We start from the raw sequence: 25,787 nt of genomic DNA, 5'->3' as shown, positions 1-25,787 counted from the left end.
ACATTGTACAATAATATTTGATTATTATGTACCTATGTAAAATGTATAATATACGGCCGCCGTTATATGATAAAAATATTTGAAATTCGATCCGTATACAGTCCGAGACGGGATCGGATCCGGGCCGACTCGTCGAACGCGGTTATTTTTCTCTCTCGACATACTGACATCAATGTGTATACTCATACGTCATCTTAAATTATAATATACATATTATACTATTTGTATTGTAATGTACACGTTTAATTTGACTCGTTATCTACGGTATCATAGATAAGTATGTGTCGCGCGTGCGTACCTATAAACAATGATTACAAAGCTTTCGCAGAAATTGGTTTTAACTTTTTTTGAAAAGTACCGCATATCCCTTTGAACGCGAAGACTCTGTAAAACATAAAAAAAAAATTGAATTGTGTTGAGCTGTTAACACTCGTTATTTCAATAAGTTCTTAATTTTTGAAAATATTTTTTACATAACTTTCAATCTACATTTTTAATTTTATAATATAAAACATAATAGTTAATATTATGATACTTTTCGGTGTATTGAAAATTGAAATACTTGGCAAATGTTGAGCGTGTAGTTTGTAGTTATAACTACATTATTAGATTTTAGATGAGCAGCACAGATATAGTTTTATTCAGAAAAGTAAATAATTTTAAAAATAATAACGATAACAATTATTTTTTGTTTTCAAAAATTTTGTTCTACAATCACATAATATATTCATTCAGCATTGAAGGCCATCGTGCATATTGTTGTGACTCGTTTATAGAAAATAAGCATACTCGATCATTATGTTTTGTTATAAAACAATCGCACAACGATATCCATTTTGACGACTTTTATCTATTTAATATTACGACGATATTTTTTTTATGATTTTCTTTGTTTACTTACTGTTTGAAGACACGATATGAATGCGGCATAAATGGTGCGGTGCCGCGTAGTTTGAAGTGACGGCGGCGTTCAGCACACCGCATCACGTATGACATGTCGTCATATGCCGTCCCGCATTTTTTATCGTATATTATAGCTACGTCACACTAACGGCCACGTTGACCGCATCGTTTGAAATTTTCGGTTTTCATTTGAAAACTCCTTGAACCTAGGTCAGGTGCGTGGCGGTGGCGAGTAGCATCGGAACGATGAGCGACGTTCGTTCTCGTTCGACCCTACTGCGGGTACTGAATTACGTGTTTCACGCCGAATAGGTCCGTCGTACACGTCCACGTCTATTATCGACCCTGGCCGGGAAAACAAACGGACGACACGTTGGCAGGCGGTTGAAACGTATAACGAAAAGAAATGTCACAACAATTACGAATCATCCCAGGGCGGTGGTATGGAAAATAAAAAATACGGAAAAGTCACATCGATAGTGTAAATTATATAATATTATATTTTGTTGGTGTAGTGTATAGTTTTCACAAGTAGATCGTTTCATCGTAGAACATTATACGATTTCGCTTAGATAGACAGGCACGCGGGTGCGGACGTATGTTTCTCTAGCCCCCCTCCCCACATTGTGTTTTTGAAATTTTTTTGGGCCGATGTGTTGGACCGACTTTGCACGACTTTGTACGATAAGAACCACATTTTGTGAATTTTGCGATTCACTTAAAGCATTACTCGTATAGAGACATTAATGTCGTGCTGCAGAGGGAAGTTCCATGTCAATATTGTTCGTATACTGAAAGTGTTGATTGCGGAGAGTATACTACAAAATTTTAGTTATTGTGAATTGATTGGTTTTGCACCACGATGCGCGTATCGAGTAATAACCGATGATTCTACCGACGACGCACTGGCACGATTTTTGTATTTTTTCCTCCCTGCATCGTCCCTGTACGCGTTCATGACTTTCGAAATATATGTTTAATAATACTTCCGTTTTTTTTTATTCATCCCATTTTTTTGCCGTAAGTGCATAATATATATACCTACCAGTCCTCGTTCCACGCATGCACTGCACCGTAAAAAAAACCGCGGTCGTCCTGGTTCTCTGCTATTACGATTCCCCCCCGGGCAACCTTATTCCCGATATTCAATACGCATTACGGTAAAACGTATATTATCCTATCATTTGGTTTTATATTATATAACTGAGAGCGCGCACACGCCAGAAATATTACAATATAAAAGCAATTTGTTGACAAAATACTGCAGTTTTTTCCGGCGATATTATTTTATACACGGGTCGTAAAACACAAAACGTAACAGGTTTATAAATATTCGTATACTATATCGGATTTTTCGGATTGTTATTATCCAGCTCACCCGATAAAGACAATAAAAAAAAAAAATAAGTAAATAAAAAAACTAACACGTTATATATTATAATATATATATAATATACGTTCTATTCAATATGCGCATACATTGAAGCGGCGGCGGGTACATTTATAGTGGTCATCGTATATCCAATATGTAAATACATTATATTGTAGGTTTATATTATATATTAAAAACGTGTAACGCACAACAATAATATTGTTTATCGAGTAGTTCGGAAGAAAGTCTTGAAAAAAAGTAACAGGATAGTTTTATTTCTCGTACGAAATGGCTTTTATTCGTCTCGTCGAGTGTGTAAGTACAAGATAAAAAAAAATCTTAAAACGTGTAAAATAAAAACACACCACTTGATTGTTTAACGAACCCTGCTGTCAGACGCGTTAATAGATTTTCGACGTTTTAAACGTCGTCGTATCGTGTTCGGCCAGTCTGGCCAATAAACGGTGACACATTAAATAAGTACCCTTAACCGCGTATCTCGAAGTCGATGTGATAATTCGTCGTCGTCGTCGATATCTTCGCACCGCTGCACCCTAGCTCGTTTGACATCTCGTATACAAAATAACACATAAAAACGTCTGCGTCGATGGCATACACACGATATTTTATATTGTATATATATAGATGAGCAGAGAAACCTTTTTTCGGTCCTACTCGTCGGATTCGTATCGCGTCGCCTACATATTATAGTAATATATTATTATATATATTATATGTTTATATTTGTGTGTGTGAGTGTGTAAAGACGACCCCTGTAAACTGTCAAGTGTACGCTGGAACTCTGTTTTTGTACATTATATATATATACTTACATATTTGTCTAAATCGTTTTTATTTTTATTTAAAAGCCACCAGCCGATCGGGTCGGCGTGCAGTGTACGTACGTTTGTATATATCCGTCGGTCTCTCTCTTTCTCTCTCCACGGCGTGCGAGCAGTCGTATAATGCGATTGCCTTGTCTCGAGAATTAGCCAACGCCGAGAAATTCAATATTTCATTTAACAACCGACGACGGCGACGCCAGTGTCATCGTCTTCGTCGTCGTCGTTGTAGTAGTCGTTTGGCGGCGGGACGATAGATTAAAAGACCGGATAACGTGCGCGACACTGCCGGACAGAGAGAGGTTAATTGCGGTGCTGTGTACGAGGGCGAGGGTCTGAGCGGTGACGGGTGGTGGTGCCGAGGGACGTAGTTTTATGAGACTTATAAAAAAATAATAATAACGTAAAATTATTCTCGGACGAAGGGACGTATACATATATCGTATATATTTATCAAATTATATTATAGTATAAGCGATATATTGTGTAAGTATAAACCAGTATCGTGCTCGGTGGTCGGTGGAAGAAGGAGGGGGATGAAGTCCGAGAGGCGATCCCCGACGTCTGAATGATTGATTCGTATATAATATTACGGCATTCCTCCCCCCGAGGGAGGGAGACGATGCAATCATCTTATACCATCACCTCGTATATATATACGAGCGCGTTTTATTCCTCTTCGGCGGAGTTTCGTGTCACTGCATAAACGAAATATTTTCGTCGACGCTGAGTTTTCGTTCGTCTTTTCGGCCGGCGACGTTATATGTTTTCTCATCAAAGCCATTCGTTTTTTACTACGCGATTTCTTGACCCTTTTTTCGTTTCGAATTTCGTCCATATTATTTAATACGCGATAGCTGACGACCACCGCCCCGGTGATCCGGCAACCCGTTGACAATCGGCGGCGGTGCGCGTAGACCGGTTTGCGTTTCGTGGGCGGGAGGCGAATAATAATCCGGGGGAAATGAGAAAAACGACCTATTTACCGCGGCGGTGGCAGGGGGGCGGCTCGTATAGAATATTAAGATTAGTTTTTATATAATAATATTATATTATAATGAACGCTCGGCGAACAATGAGGTTAAAACTACTACTTATGCATATTATTATAATATTATAGGTGCCTATAGTGTACAGCGTGTATATAATATAATACACGGGACGAGATTCCTGCTCGGAGATAAGACGGTTTTATTTGACGTGTAATTATCGTTGTTATATAAATATATCGTCGTCGTCGCAGTCGTATAGTCGTCGGCCTGTGCAGCGGCGAGTACCACCTATTTACGTATAATATAATATATATATATATGGCTAGTACGAATAGTACGACCTACGCCCTCCCCGCAATGCCGTCGGATCGGATTTATTATGTTGCCGCCACGGAGACAATATGTCATAAAATTACTTCATTAATTGGCGGCGTACAGTAGGCTGTAATACCCATTATAAATTTTATTTCATTACATTACATTATATATAGGTACACTCGTACCATTTGTATACACAATAATAATATGTGTGCGACGAAATCGCACCCGACGATCTATCCGTCGGACCGTTCTCCGCCGCCGGTCGCATTATATTAGGTATACGATTTTGTTGTCCGCTGCCTGCGATAACATAATTGTTAGTCGTGTCCACGCGAATGTCGTAACATACCGTTCGTCCGTCAGGGCGAGTTAACGGCGATTTTTTTAAATTATCAGCCCCTGCAGACTTGGGGTTTCATTTAAATGACTATACGAGGGACTTAACAAGCCGAGTTCAAGATGCTGTGCGTCGTCTGTCGTGGGTCATGTCCAAAAGTTGAGCTTCGTCCAACTATATCTATATGTAGACGTTTCTCTGTAGATCGTGGTTATTAGTGGACTGCGCGATTTTAAAAGACAATCAAAACGCGATAAAGGAAACAAGACACGACCGACGGAGATTTAGCGCTGAACCAGCGACTACCTATATATAGTCAATAAAGTTTTATAAGTGATAAACGTATTTCATCGTCTTACTCGTCGCTCATTTAAAACCACAAACGCGGTATTGGAATACTTCGATTTGGAAGGTGTTCGCTCGAGATCGTAAACATTATACGGTGTGGTCCACCTACAAGTACCGTTTGACAGTTCTTCCTCGCACCTTAAACGTCCAAGAAAAAAAAAACACCTCAGCGGCTCACGCTGTATGTCAGCCTTGCAGTGTCTGTGCCGCATATGACGTGGGACGTGGACTCCGTTTATTTGACAAGCGTCTCATTCACGCAGTGTGATTCGTCGTATCGAAGACCCGTCGTACCGTTAATTTTTTTCCAACAAATTATTACGTCGAATGTTTATGTACAATATATTATATTAATATTTCCGTGCCGCGACGACTCGAATACATACGCGATATCCGATTTCTCGGCTTTTCTTTCGGCGGTATGTATAGGTACACGGTTTAATCCGACACGCTCCGTCGTTTCGACGTGCGCCTAAAACGCAAGATCGCAGTAACCCGATTTTTTTGAAACGTCCAAATATTTACGTCGATTCCGGTTTGCGTCGAGACGTCTCTTTTAGCCTAACCTAGGTATATATAGGTGTATTGTATATCGCGTATCGTTTTTTTTCTTAAGTATTATTTTATTTTACTTTTTTTTAATCGACTCCTCAAACTCTCGGGAAATACACACATCGCCTATGTTGAGTATATACTTTTTACATAGTATATCTCGTCTGAATCTCACAAAATATTACCATCGGGAATAATAATATATTTTATTATACTCCGCGGTTTTACGATGGCGCGCGTCGTCGCACACGTTGATTTTTACGACGCTCAGACGATTTACTCGTATATAACTAACATTATTGTGGGGGATCGATGAAGACGATATGTTGATCGCCAATTCGTATACGTCTAGTACAATTATATTTATCTGGTTTTTAATTACCAGAATGCGGCGTGAAAATCGACGCCTTTCGAACCGTAAAAAATAACTATACGCGCATAAAAAAACCATTGCCGTCAGAGGGTGATCGTACTTCGACGAAGACACTAATTAAAAAAAAAAAAAAGAATAAGTAAATAAACGAGTTATTGTTTTTTCGTTTACTTGGAAGTGTGTGTGAGTGTGTGTTTATCGAGGAAATATTGTACCCACATAAAACCAGATTCGATCGTATTATTATTATTATTATTATTCAAATAGTCATAAGTGTGTGGTCACTGGTCACTCAATAAAAAAAAATCAACCGTTTAATGGTTTATACGGCGGGGCTACTGCGACGAAGACGACAACGGATATACGACCACCGCGAGCGTGTATTTGGTCGTCTCGAGGGATTCCTAAAATGCGGCCGCATCGATCTGTTCCGTTCAGAAAACCGCAGTCGTTTCGGTGTTTTTTTTTTCGGTTTTATTTCCGTTGTATTACAATATATACGTGCAATATAATATACTATCGAACTATACACACACACATACACACTCTAGTTCGGGTTTAACGGAAAATATAAATCCTTGCCCGGAACGTCGTCGTAGACTAGTCTAAACGAATAAAAAAAAAATGGCCAATTATAATAAATATATAGGATTACGTTACAATGCAAATATGATATTACTATCATAATATATTATGTCGGACCGTAATGATAGCCACGTATAGTTTCCGCTATTGTAATTAAAAATACGTGTGGGTTACCTGCAGAGCGTGTGTAACGATGTGAAATCTGACGCTCGGCGGTGTGTGTCCATATAAATAATGCGATAATCATAATAATATATAACGTGTTTGGACTCGTTTTTCGATAAGATTCCCCCAATTATCGAAAGCGTATTAGCCGTTAAAACGTACCTACCAATATAACATGATATGGTAAATACTAAATATTATAATATTATGCTAGTTTTATTATATTATTATTATATTATGGCCGCACGTGTGTAAAGTGTACGTTACGATCTTACGGTTCTCCGTGCGGCTCGGTGGTTCCCCTCGAAGTCGGCGGCGGCAACAGCCCCGCTAAACGCAAAAAAAAAGATTTATCCAAAAACCATTACAATAATATATGTTGTACTAAATAGTACTATCGGCAACGGTGGTAACCGACGATGATGACTGTACGACGACGATCGTATAATGAGTAATCGTTTTTTACGGACGGACGGGGGTGTTGATGTAGGCGGTTGCCGGGTTTGTACGTGGCGCGGGGGACGGGGAAGAAAAGTCACGAATCATTCCGATATTATATTATTATTCTTTAAATATACACGGCCCCGGGGCGGATAGGCGAATATTCATTAATGCTAGCGCGCGGGCTAATGCGGCATGTACAATAAATCTATTAAACCGACCGACCGACGACTATAATATTATATTAATACAACGATGATAAACAAACATTGGAAAATATAATAATGTTAAAAAGCTAATTAAAGACAAACCCGAGGTTTCGTGTACCGTGTGCGATTATCGGCTGCAAGTGCGTCCCAAAATTCGGTCGTCGAGAACGTTGTTAATAATTAGTTAGCTATTACTTATCAAATGCATAATAGAGTGTACCATATTGTACTTTAATATACTGTATTAATATTACCCATGGCCGTGGTGGCTTGGATACGAATTCATTATCATTTAATCGAACGAGTTCGCGATGCTCATCACGCCACTTCGCCGATCTCCAGTTCCGAATAGAGTTTTTATTTTATATTTATTTAATAATCCCGGCGAATACTATCTGTCCAATATATCATACCCAAGGTTAGGTGTTTGAAAAATCTATGGGTACCTACTTATTATAATATTATTCGAATAAGTACCTGTGTAAGTTCTTTGTACCTGTTGGTCGGCAAGTCAATAATATTAGCTTTGACTCGTCCGATCAAAAAACACAACACACACTAGGTATAAAGGTACAATAATTACTGTACGCAGCAACAATTTGTATACATTATGCAATGCCGAGTGGCGATATAATAATATACTGTATGGATTTCCAGTCACGCTTCATGCGACTGAAAAACGTAAAATCTCGTGTCGCAAAAAATGAAGACCGTTCTTCCTTTCAGTTTGTCGTCGTCTCGCGTTCAACGTATAATTTATTAATTTTTTTTAAACATTATTATTAGTAACATATATCTGCAATCATCCCGGCGGACGGTGGAATACTACACCACATATATATTATTATATACACGCACATACAGAGGAATCCGTTGTTTCTCCTTCACTTCCGTTCGTCTCCGCACTCTGCAGCCTTCGCCCCACCACCATACTTCTTCCGTCCCTTTCGCGCCCATCCCTTCCGCCGGGATATTATTCACGGCGAGATCCGAGCCACGAGTATCGTGAAGCGGCGAAGTGGAGGTGCACATAAATCCCGAGTCCATTTGCTCTATAGCCATAAAAACGACATCGTAGATCTCTCCCACCCTCGATTCTACTTCTACAAGCACGCACACAAACACACACCGACACACACACACGCGCACACACTGTTACTATATACCTATATAGTGTTCGCGCAAGCACTCGTGGATTCGGTCTATATAGATATATATATATATTAAACAGCCCTAGTTTGTTGTTTTCGCTATACTGGAACTCGCACGAACGCACAACCACGTACCCACCCATAAACCACGTCTGCGGCTGTAGGTAATAATAATATATATATACCTACATGAGATACGTAGCTAAACGTCAACACGGAAAATTGTCTATTCGAGGGTTTCTGTGGGTTGCGAGATCAGCAGCAGGCTTATTCGGTTACTCTTGATCACTATAAAACGACGATTTCTTGATCACTATAAAACGACGATTTTCGAAAAAGTCTAATCGATTTCACCCATCTGAAATAATAGACATTATAAAGAATTGCTAGTTGCACTTAAATACGTTTTCGACGACCCGTAAAAATAATTATTTCGTCGACCTTTTATAACATATTATTAATGTGTTGACGGGTGGGGGTTTTTTTTAATCGACATCCAGGTATTCCATATACTTAAGACCTACCTACGGGGTCGACGCCGTCGATATGTGCATTATAAAAATATGGCATTCAACTTTATACAATCGACTGAATAATAGTTTAAATTGCCATGCATGAAGAATAATGTAAAAGTGTCGTGTTTTCCTTTCAGCAGATCGTTAAAATGTAGACCTCCGGTGTTTTGATCGAAATTTGAGAAATGTTATGCTTTTCGCGGGTACATGTTATTAGGTGTACAATATAATACGATGTGTGTGATATTAATTCTATAAGCTGAAACTTTAGGTACCTAAATCGATATGTTGAAAACTTCATACAATATATGATGCTTAATATAGATCGTAAATGTCGTATAATCATAACGGTGAGCACAGCTCGCAAATCAATTTAAACGGCTATGGCGTAATTGAAAAGCACCGTTGACCTTTGTTCGCCCGCCGGGGCACTAAATCGGCGAGTAAACATAATATAGGTGTAATATATGTATACATATACATGTATGTATATAACAATATTATATGCGTGGAACCTCTTTTATGACGTGTTAATGCCGTCGACGAATCGTCGGAATCTCGTTTGGCTATAATTATACTACGTACAATATAGGTACACTTTGCACACGTTGTACGATTATTATTATTATCATTATTATTATACGGTATGTCTGTACTTACATATTACTATAATAATAGTGTGGAATATTATATTATATTCGACGAGTTCACAGACATTAAAAGATTTAGAATCGTTTTTATAATATCATTGTTATAGCATCTTATGTGCAATGTACATACATGTATACGAAAAGTCCAACAACTACAAATGAAGTCGTTTTGTCGGAGAAACGCAATAAATAAAGGTGGGTAAATATTTAAAACCTGCGCGCGCGGCATCGGCTCGTCTGAGGCAGCGGCGGTCAGTGGTGTATGCATCAGCAGCAGTCAGCGTACATGGGCGGAAGTTATGAGTATTTTCGTTTTTTTTTTTTTATTATTTGTTTACGACTTGACGGTTTTGTATTTATATGCTATCGACGGCGGCGGTGGTGGCGGCGGTGGTGGCGGTGGCTGTGGCGGCGGTGGCGGCGAGGAGGACAGAATGGAAATAAAAACTCGTAACCTCGGGGGGTGGGCAAATGAAAATAAATTAAACGATAATTAATTTCGGTTGTGTGTCTCTGTCTCTCTCGCGCGCGCACTCTCTCGTTACACACGAAATCCGTGTGACGAGTTAATAAAAACATAAAACGAATAATAATATTACTCTCCCATTCACGTTTCGGTGTGAAGGAATGTTGAACCGTTGTCGTGTGTATATATAATATTAAATACAAACGTCTAAAGAATTATATTAGGTGTATTATATTATATGTCTTATACCTATAAATACGCTTATTACGAAGACGGTGTGCACACGGTTGCAGCGACCCCGTCGACAATGTATCGTTTTTAATACGGTCCCCGTCGACCAGCATCGGTGGCCATAAAAAACCGTCTGACTCTCGTCTGAAATGCCATCTACTCCTCGGCTGAAGGTGATATTTCACAGTATATATATTTTCTAATTCTACTCTTATCTCGCGTTTACAACACTCTAATAATTATCATTATAACACGTCGTGTACATCCGTTCAATGGTACCTATGTACATAATATGGGTTTTAATTCCCAGGTATTAAAATATTACGCTTAGCTGTGGCGGTCGTTATCGCCCCGGTCGGCGTGTCGGTCGCACAACCCGTGGAAAGGGGTTAAACGCTAAGAACTCACGAACGCGGCGGCGGTGTAAAATATATTGTTTTGTGTGCCTGTAATTTATACATTTATACACCTAAACTGATTCCGTAAAATTCGTAATGCCCACGTACGCGTCGACGTAATAATAATATATTGTTCCAAGTTAAAATATAGTGTTTGGATAAGTGCGGCAGCTTGACGTGTCGTATATTACAATATTATCCGATAAACGTAGTGTTGTTTTCGTTTGTATAATATACAATGTGTATGATGGAAGGGTGCGCATCCTTAAATTTTTTTAACCGACATTACAGATATTAGACAACATATTATATATTTATACATATACATGTACTGTAATCTGCAGTTATAGAGCTCGGGATTAAAAATTAAGTATTTTCCAGCCACACCGTTTTCGAAAAATGTGTAGGCATACTTATTAGGCATACGTTTCTCTGCAAACAACATATCTTATCATGGCTCATCATAGGTACCTCAACAAATAAATGACATTTGAGGTTCTTAATATACATGTATAAAATGCATTTTAAAATTAAAGTGACAGATGAGGGGGGTGGACACACACAGAATAATCTAAATAGTATTCATACTATACCTATACATTTTTAAACTACTATGTTAACTAATATATGCCTATTATAATGGTACAAACCACTTTGTGTGTGTGCATCTTCTCATAAATTTTCTGGTCTCTTTCGAGCGATGGAAAATATTGACAGGAAAAATCCTCTGCCGAATACTGGACCCGATTTTACTTATACACACGTTATGTATGTACTGAAGCACCGCTTGCCTACACGTGAAAACGCCGCTGAGCAGTATATACCAGTTTTGTCGAGACGTTGGCCTCGAGCCGGTTAAGGAAAAAAAACTATTCACATAAATAATGCGAGCGATCTACTACATTGTACATTATATACGTAGGTTAGACGCTAAGTTACTATATAATATAATATTATAATATATCATAGTCGAACGGGGGTAATTCAGAAACAATAAAAACGTGTATAATTTGTACATATACAGGTATATACACCGTAATAATTATTGTTCGATATATACTATTATAATATACTCTCTTTCGAAAACTGTTCGGGGGTATAAATTATATTATGATAGTATTATTATTATTAGTAGTATGTGTTTGTTTCGATAGAAAAACGTTTCGTAATTCGTATATAGAAGTGGATCGTTAAAAAATAGGACGCGCGCAGTTTCGATCGTCCGACCGACCGACGTTCCATAATAACATAATAACTTCTCGTAACTACATATATATATATATGCGTATAATATTGTAAATTATAACGATTAATAATATTTTTCTTTTCGTATTATTATTACAATCGAATATTACGCTCTTGATTTTTTTTCTTCTACAGTTCACAATATATTTTTGAAATTATTTATTATTATTATTACCTTTCTCGCCGTCGTCGTTTATACAAAATTATACTTAAGTGCGGTCACAGATTGTCAGGACTTGGGGGCTGCAGCTGGTACGGCGACGGCGGTATATATAATAATACATATTATTATAATCATATTGCATTGTTCTAATTGAATGCTAGGTCATATATATTATAATATTGTTATTATGGTCTCACCATCGTTTCGAGTAGGCCGGGCCGATAAAATATGTTATAGGTACCTACGTGTATATAATTTCTATTTTTTTTTCTTTGGTTTTAAAAGCTTTGCGCGCGTAGTCGTTAAGGCGGATATATTAAAAACGCGACGGCGGAAAGGGCTCTCACTAATTGAAAGACAACGTAATAACACGTCTACAGCTGCTGCAGCCCCACACACAGTCGAACGGGGAAAAATGTGTGCGTTAAACTGTCAATCTTTTTGGGGTCGGATAACAGTCATTACGACGATGACGACTAAGGAAGGGTCTGTTTTTAACCGCGCCTCCGGGTTTTTATTTCGAAGTATATATAACGTACCTACTAAGGATTCGAAATTTCGTTATTACTGTCCCATTGCAAATCTTTTATTGAGTAAATAAAACACTCGCTATGTACCTAAGAATATATATTCAAATAGTACACAATTTGGATGTCCATCTGCCGAAGGCAATAATCACTGTAATATGGTGTCTTAAAATATAAAAATATATTACATATTATAATACGTCATAGTGCAGCAGTCATTACGGTTTCCGCTAGATATCTAGATTTATATTTTACTATACATAATATGGTAGCCAATTCGCAAAGTCCATCCTGTATTTGAATGTCGTCGTGTAATGATAGGTTAGTGTACCTGTTTCTGGTCCCTGTACCTAGTTTGGTGATGGCCAATAATATTCGGTATATAGATATGCTTGAAGTACGTTCTCGGTTGTGTATAGAAAGTTACGTACTTAGGCCCCGTGATAAAATGCCGAAGATCCGAATGATATAGGATAATAATTACAGTCAAAATATATTATATTTTACACGGCGTAATGATACTGTAATATGTAACAAACGCATTTCACGATCATTCGTTTTAATGGACGTCTGCAGCTGCAGTATGTCGCTGCAAACGTACGAGTATCGTTCGACGAGTATATAATATGCGAGCGAGGCTTAAAGAAGGAGATTGCCAAAGTTTTTGGACCGAAAGAGGGCGAAAGTCGCGTGACCCGACCGCAAAACATTAAAACCCCATCAGCGAGCGCCGCACCTGCGACTCGGCTCGTACTTTCCCGCGCCGGCAAAACTCTCTCGTGCGACATGTCGCACACACACACACACACACACACTCACACACACTCACACACACTCACACACATAATATATATTATCCGAAAACGGAAATAAAATGTGTCCGTACATATAGAGACTAGTCGTGTCGAAGCGTAATTCTAAATACCTATATTATATATATATATATTTATACACGGTTTTGTATACTTATAGGGAATATGATACATATATTATAATATTAGTGGGCGCCTTTAATAATATACACTATAGGTATATGCTTCATAGTTGCATACCCCCCGACGCGTCGTTTCGAATTAAAACTGTTGTGGAAAATTATAAAAAAAAAATATCTTATAAATAACTCATTATAAGTAAGTACTTGAAACTATGACGCTTTATTCTTTTAAAAACATAAAAACTGATCGAGTGTTAACCACTTCAACTATACGTTGAACACATTTGGTAAACATATAATCCAAAATAATTTAGGATGCTCTTAAAAATAGGTTTTCGTTCTATTGCCGGGTAAAATGTAGAAAATTAGTGTCTGATGTTTATAATGGAACGATCTCCAAGTCGCCGCGGCGTGAGTAAAACGAAACGACTCCAATATAATATAAGTACCTAGGTACCTGTTATAATGTATTATGGACGTCTGGTCGTAATGTGTTTACGTGTAAACGGGGTGAAAACAACAAACCGGATCCGGGGTCCCCACGTACACATACATACACATGCATACTCGGAACAGACTTTTTGGACGCTCGCCGTATATTGTTTAATATGATTCGATTTCGTTTGATTAATTCAAAGTTTACGACGACGAAGATCCACCCCGCCTGCCATCCGCGGTACGACAACATAATGGGACTGTCGGTCGGCAGTTTCCTATACGGTTTTATGTACGCTCGCGCGGCGGGGGAGAAACGTTGGAAAATTTAACGACGATAATTACAGTAATAAAAACAGGTATATATATAAATATATATGTATAATAATAATGATAGCGCTCTGTATGACCGTGATATGTATGTGTGTTGTAGACGTATAGTACCTATACCTATGTGCAGTATACAACCAGAAACATTTCGGTTGTCCGCGGGTATATAATAATATAATACAATATTTAATAATACGCTGCCGCGTCTACGAACTTTTATTGCCCGATACACAATATTATTATTACATTATTACATTATACAATATTATATTATATGTTTGCAATGCCGACGCGATAATAATTAATCGTTTACTGCCCTTTGTGTTGTATACACACGCGAGTATATTATGCTTACGTGCTCGCCGTTACACAGATATTTACTTAAGCTTTACTGTCCTCGTAATAGTGTTTAGTCCGTGGGCATATACAGCAAAGTCGTATACTTAAAAAATCAAATAATAATCATCCAAATTACAAACTGAATGGCTGTCTTTGGCCAGTCCGCATTATAATGCTCTAACGGAGTGATGCCCGCAATAGAAAACGTTTATCCGCGGACGCTCGGCTGACGCGATTTGTTATGAATACGGTGCAGAGGAGTTGTCGATCAGTGCAGAAAACACGTCGCCTCAGATCCAGGTATTGCAATAATAAAACAAAAAACACGGGCAATTATTATACTTGTAATATAGCAGGACATTATAGTGGTCCCGCGAAGATCGTATCTCGCTTACGTTATAATATAATATTATAATATATGCGCGTGTGTAATGATAATATTACAATGTATATCTGTAGATCATCGACGCGGACGGTTAAACAATATAATACCCGCCTGCATATTATTATTATTATTATCATCATCGTATTATTATTATACGCGGACCCGTATGTGATCGGTGGTGGTCCGTCCGCGGAGAACGACACGAGTGGTAAAAAAAAAAATTGACAAGTTGCCGTTAAAGGTTCCGCCTTTAATAATTATTCCGCGGTTTAATGATAATAATAATAATAATGATAATGATATGTATAGAAAACGGAAACACAGGTTTTCTATCGTCGTTTATCCGGGTGTGTGTGTGTGTACACGTACCTGTAATAATATTATGTATACTTATATATATGTACGAATATGTGTAATTATCTCGTCGGTTTGGATACCTACCTGTTGTATATAATATAGCTGCGCCTCGCGTTTAATTGGGCTCCGCAGCAGCATAGGTCGTACTTATACATAAATACACATAAATGCATATATATTAGGCACATAGTACCTAAGTATAATATATTATAGTATTATTATTATGACACCGCGTGTACCTATATTATGTGTACCGCTGTAGATAGGTGTATGCCTATTATAATATTTTAATATGTGAATATAATAATAACGATTGTTCCCGTTTCGGCGAGTGTTTGTACACGTCCTGTGACGTTAGCCCGAAAAAAATTGTGTCCATCAAACGATTTTGGTTTTTTTCGCACACTTAACACTGTAATACTATATTATAATACATAATATAATATCATATGACCGCACGCGATCGTTCAGTGTGGTGGGGCGCGGATATCGTCCGTCCCGCGAGTTGAGCGTATTATTTAAAACCGTGCGATTTCCCGTCACACCGCCACTATTGTACCTATCCTGACATCAACACAACAACAACAACAACAACAACACCGTATATAATATTATGGTATAATATAGAATATTCTTTATTGTTTATCGAGTGTGTGTGTGTTCTGTGTAACGTATATTATAATATATTATTATGCGTTTGTTTTAATTGTTTTTGTTTGGCACCGCGAATCGACCGCAATTTAAAAAAAAAACCGCACTCGCCGCTGTTCCAATTAAAAATGGCGACCATCGGATTCACCAATGTATTATTATCATAATATATTATTACGACACAATTATTATAGGTAGGTACATGATATATTGTTATTCAATATAATATTATATAATTGCAACACCCTCTCCGCCGCCGATGATAGAAATAATATACGGAAATTTCGATGATAAAAAGTTACTCGTATAGTATAATAATAACAGTCGCGGTTGGTGGGGAGTGATTGGGGAAGGAAAAAAAGGTTTCTACCGGACCGCGCACAGACAATGGAACAATTAGTTATTCAAGCCGCGGCGGGATCGCTAAACGGAGTCAATATTTGATACTCGCACACACTCACTGCAGGTATATAAATAGTATTTAATATTGTTATTATTGCAATGCGTACCTACCAATATATTAAACATATCATATATATATTGTAGCACGTATACACGGTTAAGCATAATATGTTAATCGGCATTTATGCACATTATTGTCGTCGCCCGGACAGCTGTCGATTATTATCACATGTTTAATAATATATACAGTATATTATATACGGCTTGTACGAGAGAGAGAGAAAGAGGTAGATGGATCTAGACGGCGGCGGAATGACGTGCGGCGAAAGAGGAGGTTCACACAAGCACACATATTGTTATATGCATGCGAGTATATGTGTGTATAATATGACTTTACAATGAGACTGCGTTTTGATTGTAATTGCCTATCGTTTGTGTGACGACGAGGTTCCACACCGCGAGTCCGTCTCTGCCGCCGCCGTCAAAGCACCCTTTGGCCGATTCCGATCGCAAATTAATGACGTCCGCAGACGATGGCGACAAACGGTCGCGGGTAATAATACGGTTCTGAACGTCACCGCGGCGGCAACTTGTGCGGGCAATCTGTTGAAATTATCACTATTATTGATGAAAAAACGAAAACGACACTAAATATATATAGTGCTTTGAACATTTCATAATATTTATTATAATATAATATTGTGCAAATATCGGAGGAATGAAGCGCCTGTACAGGTTTCGTCGGCGGAAACTAGCGGATATTGGAAGTAGGTAAGGCTATTTTTTTTGTTCTATAAAATCGAAATGTTATCACCATCAGAACCTAATGTGTGCGGACGTATCTGCTAATCGATTGTTATCGCTGTACACTTTATCCGGCTACGTGTGCGAAAAAAAAAAACAAAAAATGTATGTCTTTTCGTAAAATGATTGTGGACCTATCGTATGTATATCATAAAATAAAATACTCTCCGCTTCTATTCCTAACCTAAGCTAACCTAACCTAACCTAGACGTGAGTGAAGATAATTACAGTCCACACAGTATATATAGGCGTATAGGTATGTATTATAATATTCGTGATGCCGTTGTGCGATAATCGCGCGCGTGGCGGATTCGCGAAAATTCTAATTTTACGATCACTTTCTGCTCCGGTCACGTCTGGGCGCCTAGAGCTTTTTTTTTTCGATATACTCGTATATTTCACGCGGATCCGGCGAAACCCTGCAATTGGATACCGTCCAAATAAAGTTGCTCGTTTCCTCCGCCTAGTCGATTTGGCTCTCAACGCCTCGTTCGCGTGTATGGCGTATTTACATTCCGCGTGAAAACTCGCTTTAATGTTATATAATAGTACACAGCCATCTCACCGCGAGTTATACCGCAGCATCCGGTTTCTAGAAACGGACGCGGCGATGCATTGCAGCAATGTGCACTAGGTCGTTTCGGACATGCTATTATACCTTACTCGAGCTGAGAAAAATTCCGTTCACCCCAATTTATAGACTTACCGTAGGTATATCAATAATATCTATGCCTTATGCATAGAAACTGTACGAGGAGCGGCTGACGATACAGTTAAATCGGACTAGCGCTTATAATAATATACCATCATCATCAAGGTCGTGGTCGAATTCTTTGCGATTCATATTATAGCACAGCACCTGGCAGTGACCGCGAGTTCCATACCACGCGCTGACCGCTGTCAGATTTATCTTGACGTGTTTACCGGTCGGCGGGGGAGGTGGCCCCGATATCGTTTAATATTATTACATATATAGTAGTAGCCCGTCGTCGCCCGCATCTTCGGCATACATTTGAATGTGTGTGTGTGTGTCTGTGTCAGTACGGGATGTGAATATTAAAGTTTGATCAAAATTTCATTCTCCCACACCTATACAATATTTTAACCACCACATTGTCGCTGAAGGCCGACCACCGCGGGAGGCGAGTCTTCTTCTTCTCTATTTCGTCGTTTCTTGTAGCTTCCGAGAAGTATTGGCAAGTGCATCGTGTGCGTTTCAGAACGATTGATTTATGAACGTTCGCGACGCGCATAATAAAACCAGTTCGTGAAATTAGAAAACCGTCGAAGGATAACGAATTCCAGACCACCGCCGCGGACCCTTGTTAGACGTATAATAAATACATATAGTGCCCCGCGGCAGAGGTGGCTTATTATATTTACGCGCGTATTAAATACAATGTTATTGCGCGTTTCGTCAAAAACCGAAATAGCAATATTCCCTGCTCGGACCCCATTCTGTCACCCTCCCCCGGCGGCCCGCGAACAGATGGTCGACTGCAACGGTCGGCACCTTGTATACATTAAACATGCGCGAAACACACAAAAGGCCAATACACACTGCACGCACGATCGGATGGTTATATAGAAAAGCTGACGTTTGTGTCGACTCCGATGCCCGGCCGAGGAGAAAATCTCGCGCTCTCGTTTAATTTGATCGGTCACATATATATATACCACCCCCGGGGTGTCCGCCGCCTATTCGGCTAACTCACACAATAAATATATATACATACACACACACATACATACCATATACGTATAGCCTCGAGGGTCACGACTTGCGGGGGTGCGCGGGACCGTGGACTCGGGCGACCGGCCGGGGTCGATTCAGCAGAAAAACTGACAATTTATTTGTCTCCCGAAAACAACACTGTATATTATATATAATACCCTTTTTCCCTCGATTTTCGTTTACAATAAAACCCAAATATATTTACGGCCCCGTTTATATAATATAATGTACACACATATATATATATATATATGTAAAATACAAAACTGCATTGTGCGTATCATCCCTTATAATACGCATAGCACGCGATTATAATCACTGCTGTGCATTTATATATATGTACGTAAAACAATGTATATACATATACGCGTATCGACTGCGGGGGTGACGTGACCTAGCCGACGCTGTTTTCTCTCACCAGACGTCACCCCGGGGACAGATAATATTATATATTATTGTTATATTTTAGTGTAGTTCTGTTACAGGCCTTTCTGTCCAATATAATATTATGTATACTATTATACTATATTATCGTAGGGCGTGTGAATTTTTCCCGCGTTATCTGGCGGACGACTGCAGTTGTTAACATATAAACTCGTCGTGAATAATGATTTCATATTACTGTGTACTTGAAAAACTTTTCTATACATCGTCAAACAATAATATCGTTAATAATATTATGGTCGTCTGCGTTTGGGGTTGGAGAGTATCATATAATAATATTATGGGTGCGGTGTGTATATGTACCTATATACATACATATATTTTATGGCAGCATTTATTTTGAGATGCACCCAAAAACTGCGTGCAGCGTCCAGGTCATCCCCTGTGCTTTCGATCGTTTGTTGTGCTAAAAAACCGAGTATACGCAATATGTACAATAATATATTATTTTATTATACCTCTAATATATACCTACAATGGGATATACCTAACGTACGCCGCAATGTCGTGTGTATTGTACGCAAGTGAAGTCTGTATAAACGGCCGCAGCTGCAGCACTATAGTATAATAATAATAATAATAATAATAATAATAATAATAATAATAATCGAGTGACTCGCACGTTTGACATATTATATTACATCCAATGCAATATCGTCGTACATTGTCGTGGAAACGAGCGGTGGGTGAGTGGACCCAATAGTAATGGCACTTGTACATTATAAAATTATGTGCGCGCACGTATACGCGCGAATGAAATACAATAATTTCTCTATGTTTTCGCTGTAAACTCTGTGGTTTTTCCGATTTGTGAGCATACCATTAACGCCGTTATGGTATCCATCGTTAATCCGATTTTACTGCGTAGCGACGGGCGATAAAAAGGCCACATGGCCGAAAACAGTACCGGCAGAGCGAATGCCATTGTGTATTTATGTGTGTGGTTGAGTTAATCTAATAAAGTAATATCATATAAATCATCGAATTTAATACTGCATCCGAATCAAAAACAACGGTGCAGTGTACGGCGGTTTACCAAATACGAGTATAATGATACATAACATATCTTTTTTTGAAATAAACTCGTCGTGAACGAAATAGCGGTCGTCTGCACAAAATCAGTAAAATACTCGCATAGTTCACTTAACGACAGCTGGCTACACATAATATGCAACACTGGATATACGCAGTAAATAGGGATAACATTTTTAGTAATTTGTATTAATATTATTATACGATATTATAATCTTTATAAGACTACACATTTCGTTAATACCGGCACCGCCGTCATATATAATAATAATATGATTTGAGTGATTTAATCACTCGAACCCGTCGCTTGTTATTCACAGCCACTTAATTGTTAAAATAATGATGATATATTGTCTTCGGCTAGTGTGGTATATACCTATATACATTTTTTATTTACCAGGTGAAACGCGAACGACCTTAACTACGCAACACGCACTGCTATAATACATCCTCTCACGTTCACAAAAGAGGACGATGCGTCCCGCGTAATCTGAGGAGAACAAAGCTCTTCCGGCGGCGGTGCCGCGCGAAACTTTCGTAATAGCCTTTGGAATGTTATTATAAAGTTTGCACGTCCCCGCCGGTGCGGGCGATTGAACGGACAATGGGGGGGGGGGGCTCTAAAAACAAAACATTAACGAATATACGCCGTCGAGTTAATTTCGTCCCTTTATTACGAGCCATTTCCCGATTCTCTAGTTTGATGTCCTTGCAGCATTGCGTTCAGCGTTGTTAAGCGTATATAATAATATGTACATATATATTATATTTGTATACAGTTTATTATTATTATTGTTTTCCGTTGCACGCATGTGTACACTACGCGACGAATGTGACGTTATATATCGGTCTGCCATGTACTGTTTTCGCGTCGTGTAATGTGTATAAAAACAACAAAATTATTAAAAGCCGTATTGTATGGAATGTTCAGTTGGCCGTAAGCCTCGAACGATATACATATTTGTCAAATCTCCTGCGGTGTAATTATAGTAATCTGCTGTAGCCCCAGGTCTCTGGTATATAAATTAAAATGACCGAAATCAACAGAAATAGAAAACATTATTTATCAAATGTCATATTCATAAAGGTACAAGTACGCGAAACATCATCATATCAGAATTATTTACAACCGTACGTAATTAAACATTTATCTTATAATATTATTTATATTGTAATACCATTAAAAAGTTACGCAAAAATCAAGTACCTGTATATTTTACTATAAAAATGCAATTTTTTCTATAACCCGTGATCCGGGATCCGGGTACAGATTAGTAGAGTAGGTTGGGGTAGGCCGTGTGGGATGCCACGTCAGAGAATGTTTATCCGATATCTGTACAAGCGATAATAAAACCACATCGGTAGAATTAAATCTGTATAGTTAAAAATACTTTATAAATTATGGGCTTAATTTCGTAGGAAAATAAAAAACACTGTTATTAACTTTTTTTTGTGTGTCCAAATCGGAAAAGGGGAAAAACAACTGCGAAATCGCCGTGCTCGTGAATTTCCCGAGGGGGCAACTTTTTAGGGAGGGTTTTTGCATTTTTATTGCCTCGCCGCGGTTTCCGATGTCCGATGTGCGTTTCTCTTTGATTTATATGCCAATTAAAAACGACTCCGGGAGGTATGAAAAAAAAAATAATAAATAAATAAAGCAACAACGGAACGACACGCTAATTAGTCCTTTTTTTTCGAATACCACTTGACGAATCGAATTGGCCTGGCGAGAGCCGTGAATTTTAAATCGTCGTATATATTATTATTATACTGCAGGTATCGTAGCAATTATATTACGTTTGGATGCCAATATATAAAATACAAATTTGTCGTCCCTTATACCTGCAGGCATGATGCAAATGATTTTATGTTATCGACAAAAAACCAAAAAAAAAACGTACCCTCCTCAGAATAATACCACCTCATCATCGCTTTTATACTTATACAATATACTGTGTAAAGTTCATATTGTTGATGAAATTATTAGGAGCTTGTGTTATTTCTCAACAATATGTTTCATGATAGAACGTCTCGTGTCATCGTCAAACACTGTAGATATAGTGATATTAATTATTATTGGTATACACGTACAAGTCCCTGCTACCTTTACCTATTTACGCATATAAGTACACGACAGAAAATTACATTTTTCCCCGATCTTCCACACACGTTTTACACACATGTATAGCTATGCGTTCTCTACCAACGTGGAAGCTCAATCTATATACCGATGTAATCTCGAGCAATACCGCGATCGTGGTTTCGTTACAAATCGTATACCACATTATAATATTTGTATAATACCAACCCACCTGCAGCCGTTCGCCAATCATAATATATTGCAACGTGTATAGAATTTAAAAATAATAACAACGATAATGCCGTCTCCGTTCCGTTTCCAAACATCAAAATAGCTTTCGTCGCTTTTCATGCTCTCGCGGGATGTGTATTATATACATATCATATTATATTGTGTGCGTATTACTTCGCATCGCATATATATATACACTCGTTAATTCGCCGCAATATAACGGGACGGGATTTAGAAGGGGCCTAATGTGACTGTTTGTGTGTGTTCTCATATATCATATATATGTATATATATATATTTGGTGACAAATGCCAATTAAACCGAGCGCGGAGCTATTGTTTTTCGGTTTCCAAGGTCGAGACGGCTCGGCGGGGTCGGAAACTGCTCGCCGGCAACGCTAACGTGTTCCGAAAGCCATTATATACGTGAATCCGCCCGAATCGCCGTCGGAGCTTTGTCCCCGCGATCGTTGTCGCCCGGAAGTTTTGCCGTTTGTAACGGCTTCGATAAAACATATAATATCAGTTCCCTCTGATGACGATTTGAATAACTTTATTATACTATTATATGTGTCTCTCTCCCCCCCCCCCCCTTAGCCGTCGAAATTATTTTTACCGGTCGGTCGTTACATACACCTATATATTAAAATGTTGTTGTTGTGATGATGCACCATAACGATGCGAAAACTCTTTTAAAAGAAGTCTATATATCATTAGTATTATTATTATTATTATTATGTATACAGCCCATCGCTTGAAAATGTGATCTCTACCTCAACTACTAATACATATATTATGTATAATATTAAATTATTATAAAGCGGCATAGCGGCATAGTAGAATCTCTATATTCTCTTCTTTTCATTTCGGATTCATTTTTAACGAGTCGTATTAAGATCCAGAAATACGACTTGCTACGGAAATCATTCCGCATGCGATTCTTCACGATTTGGCATTTCTTTTCATATTACATGTATACGAAGATAATAAAATTAAATGTTTTTGGACAGAAAATATCATACGACCCTGCAGTGAAAAATGCGTATGCGTGCTATGCTCTTAATACTCCGTATTCCGTTGTTGTATACATGTAGTACTTTCTGCAGTTATATACCGTGGTAATTTGCTCGTCCTTTGAAATCGTAGGATTTCTAATTATATTACTCCTCGTCGTCGACGTATACGGCGTAGGTTACGCATGCACGAGCTATAGAGCTGGTTAATTATCGCAAACAAGTTTCTAGAGACCCGAAATATGTATATAATCAACGTAATACGATACACAAGCGTATAGTTAAATACCTATTATATATACATAGGTAGTGTTTTTTTAACGAATGTCACCGTTAGAACAAATATCCATTGTAATGGACCAAAAATTACATTTTCAGATTTTTTTCCAGTTCAAGAAACAACGTTATAAAAGTTTTTATTCTTAAAATCATTATTTAGTATATTGTAATATATCATCGGACTCCCTGCAACGTCCGCAAGTTAAATGAATTGATGAAATTGTGTGACCTAGAAGTTTAATCGTGTTATCAATAAGTATATAGCGGATTTCTGCGTGTATTAGCCGATATTGAAAAAATGACAAGTTGATGCTGGTACAACACAACAAATAATGCGACAATCCGGTGGTAACTCCAGTGCACCTACATAAGTGTAATATTTTAAAAAAACTTTACTGTTTTATGAGTATTCTTATCACAATGAGGACATATTTTGTTGTAGAAATACTCAGTAATTATATGTAGGTACAGTGTGTTTCCAAAAAATAAATTTTATCCGAACTCCGCACGTCGCATATAATAATGTTATTGTATAAGGTACCCTTAGGCATAGTTGATGTAAGCTGTGGCGATTCTGCGATTTGAAAAAAAAAGTCCGACGGAAGTACCGACCTTATAAGGTTTCCAAACATCAATAATTTAATATACTCAACACCTATAAAACACGTTTTAATAATACTAAATAATGTATTTATACTTTATAGTCAATTAAATATTATGAAAATATCCAGTATGCGAATTATAACCATAGCGCATACCATATAATGAATTCGTAATCGGTTTCTTTTTGACTGGGTTCTCGTCTTCAAAGGTTCCACACATATATATTTAATATATATTTATATTTATTATAATATATTATTATTATTAGTATATTGGAATTGAACATATAAATAAATACACTATCGTTGGCAGCGCGAACAGCAACCACGCAAACGGGATTGTAATATAATATTTATTATCGCATCTCGCTCTTGTTTCGTGTGCTCGGCGGGATTAAAAGATATTCCTTTGATTGTCCGTTTGTTGCAGTCATCGGAATCAACCCCTACGCCCCCGCCCCTAGACACTGTATATTATATACACTCGCATGTAATTCCCTACAGATTTCCAGGCACAAAGTCAATTCCCCAAACGGTGGAGGGTATATTATTATATATTTTATGTATAGATGCGTATATGCGATATATGTGATTTAATATAATATAACATTAGTCATCTCCGGTTCCTCCTCCTCCTCCTCCTCCTCCTCCTCCTCCTCCTCCTTCTAGCTAAACGCAGGAACTCATATATTATGCCGTGCAACTACCTATGTATAATATATAATATACATTATTAATAACTCGATTTTCGTTGTTTATGTTACAGTTGGTGCCCAGAGACGTAGAGGCCACGGAATGTGAGAAGAAATCGGACTGCTGGAAGGTGAGTCTTCATATACCTATTTACTTATTTATGGAGAATTCGTCTTTAAAATCAGTTATAAATTATATTAAAAAAATATATAATATACAACAACTAACCCAGAGATGACCCAAGATTATTATACTT

At 38.0% G+C, this 25,787-nt stretch overlaps 1 protein-coding gene across 1 annotated transcript in view; it reads left to right on the top strand.

The window, feature by feature from the left end:
* Window positions 1–25,787, top strand: part of LOC111043187 — a 116,352-nt gene that overhangs the window by 13,769 nt on the left and 76,796 nt on the right. The window contains exon 2 of the mRNA XM_022328086.1: window positions 25,605–25,661. Coding sequence (XP_022183778.1) covers window positions 25,605–25,661 — 57 coding nt within the window. The remainder of the gene's footprint in view (window positions 1–25,604; window positions 25,662–25,787) is intronic.

This window comes from Myzus persicae, unplaced genomic scaffold (assembly GCF_001856785.1).
Source record: "Myzus persicae strain clone G006 unplaced genomic scaffold, MPER_G0061.0, whole genome shotgun sequence".
Classification (NCBI taxonomy): domain Eukaryota; kingdom Metazoa; phylum Arthropoda; class Insecta; order Hemiptera; family Aphididae; genus Myzus; species Myzus persicae.
The sequence above is the reverse complement of the archived record's forward strand: the minus strand, read 5'-3'. Positions and strand labels throughout refer to the sequence as shown.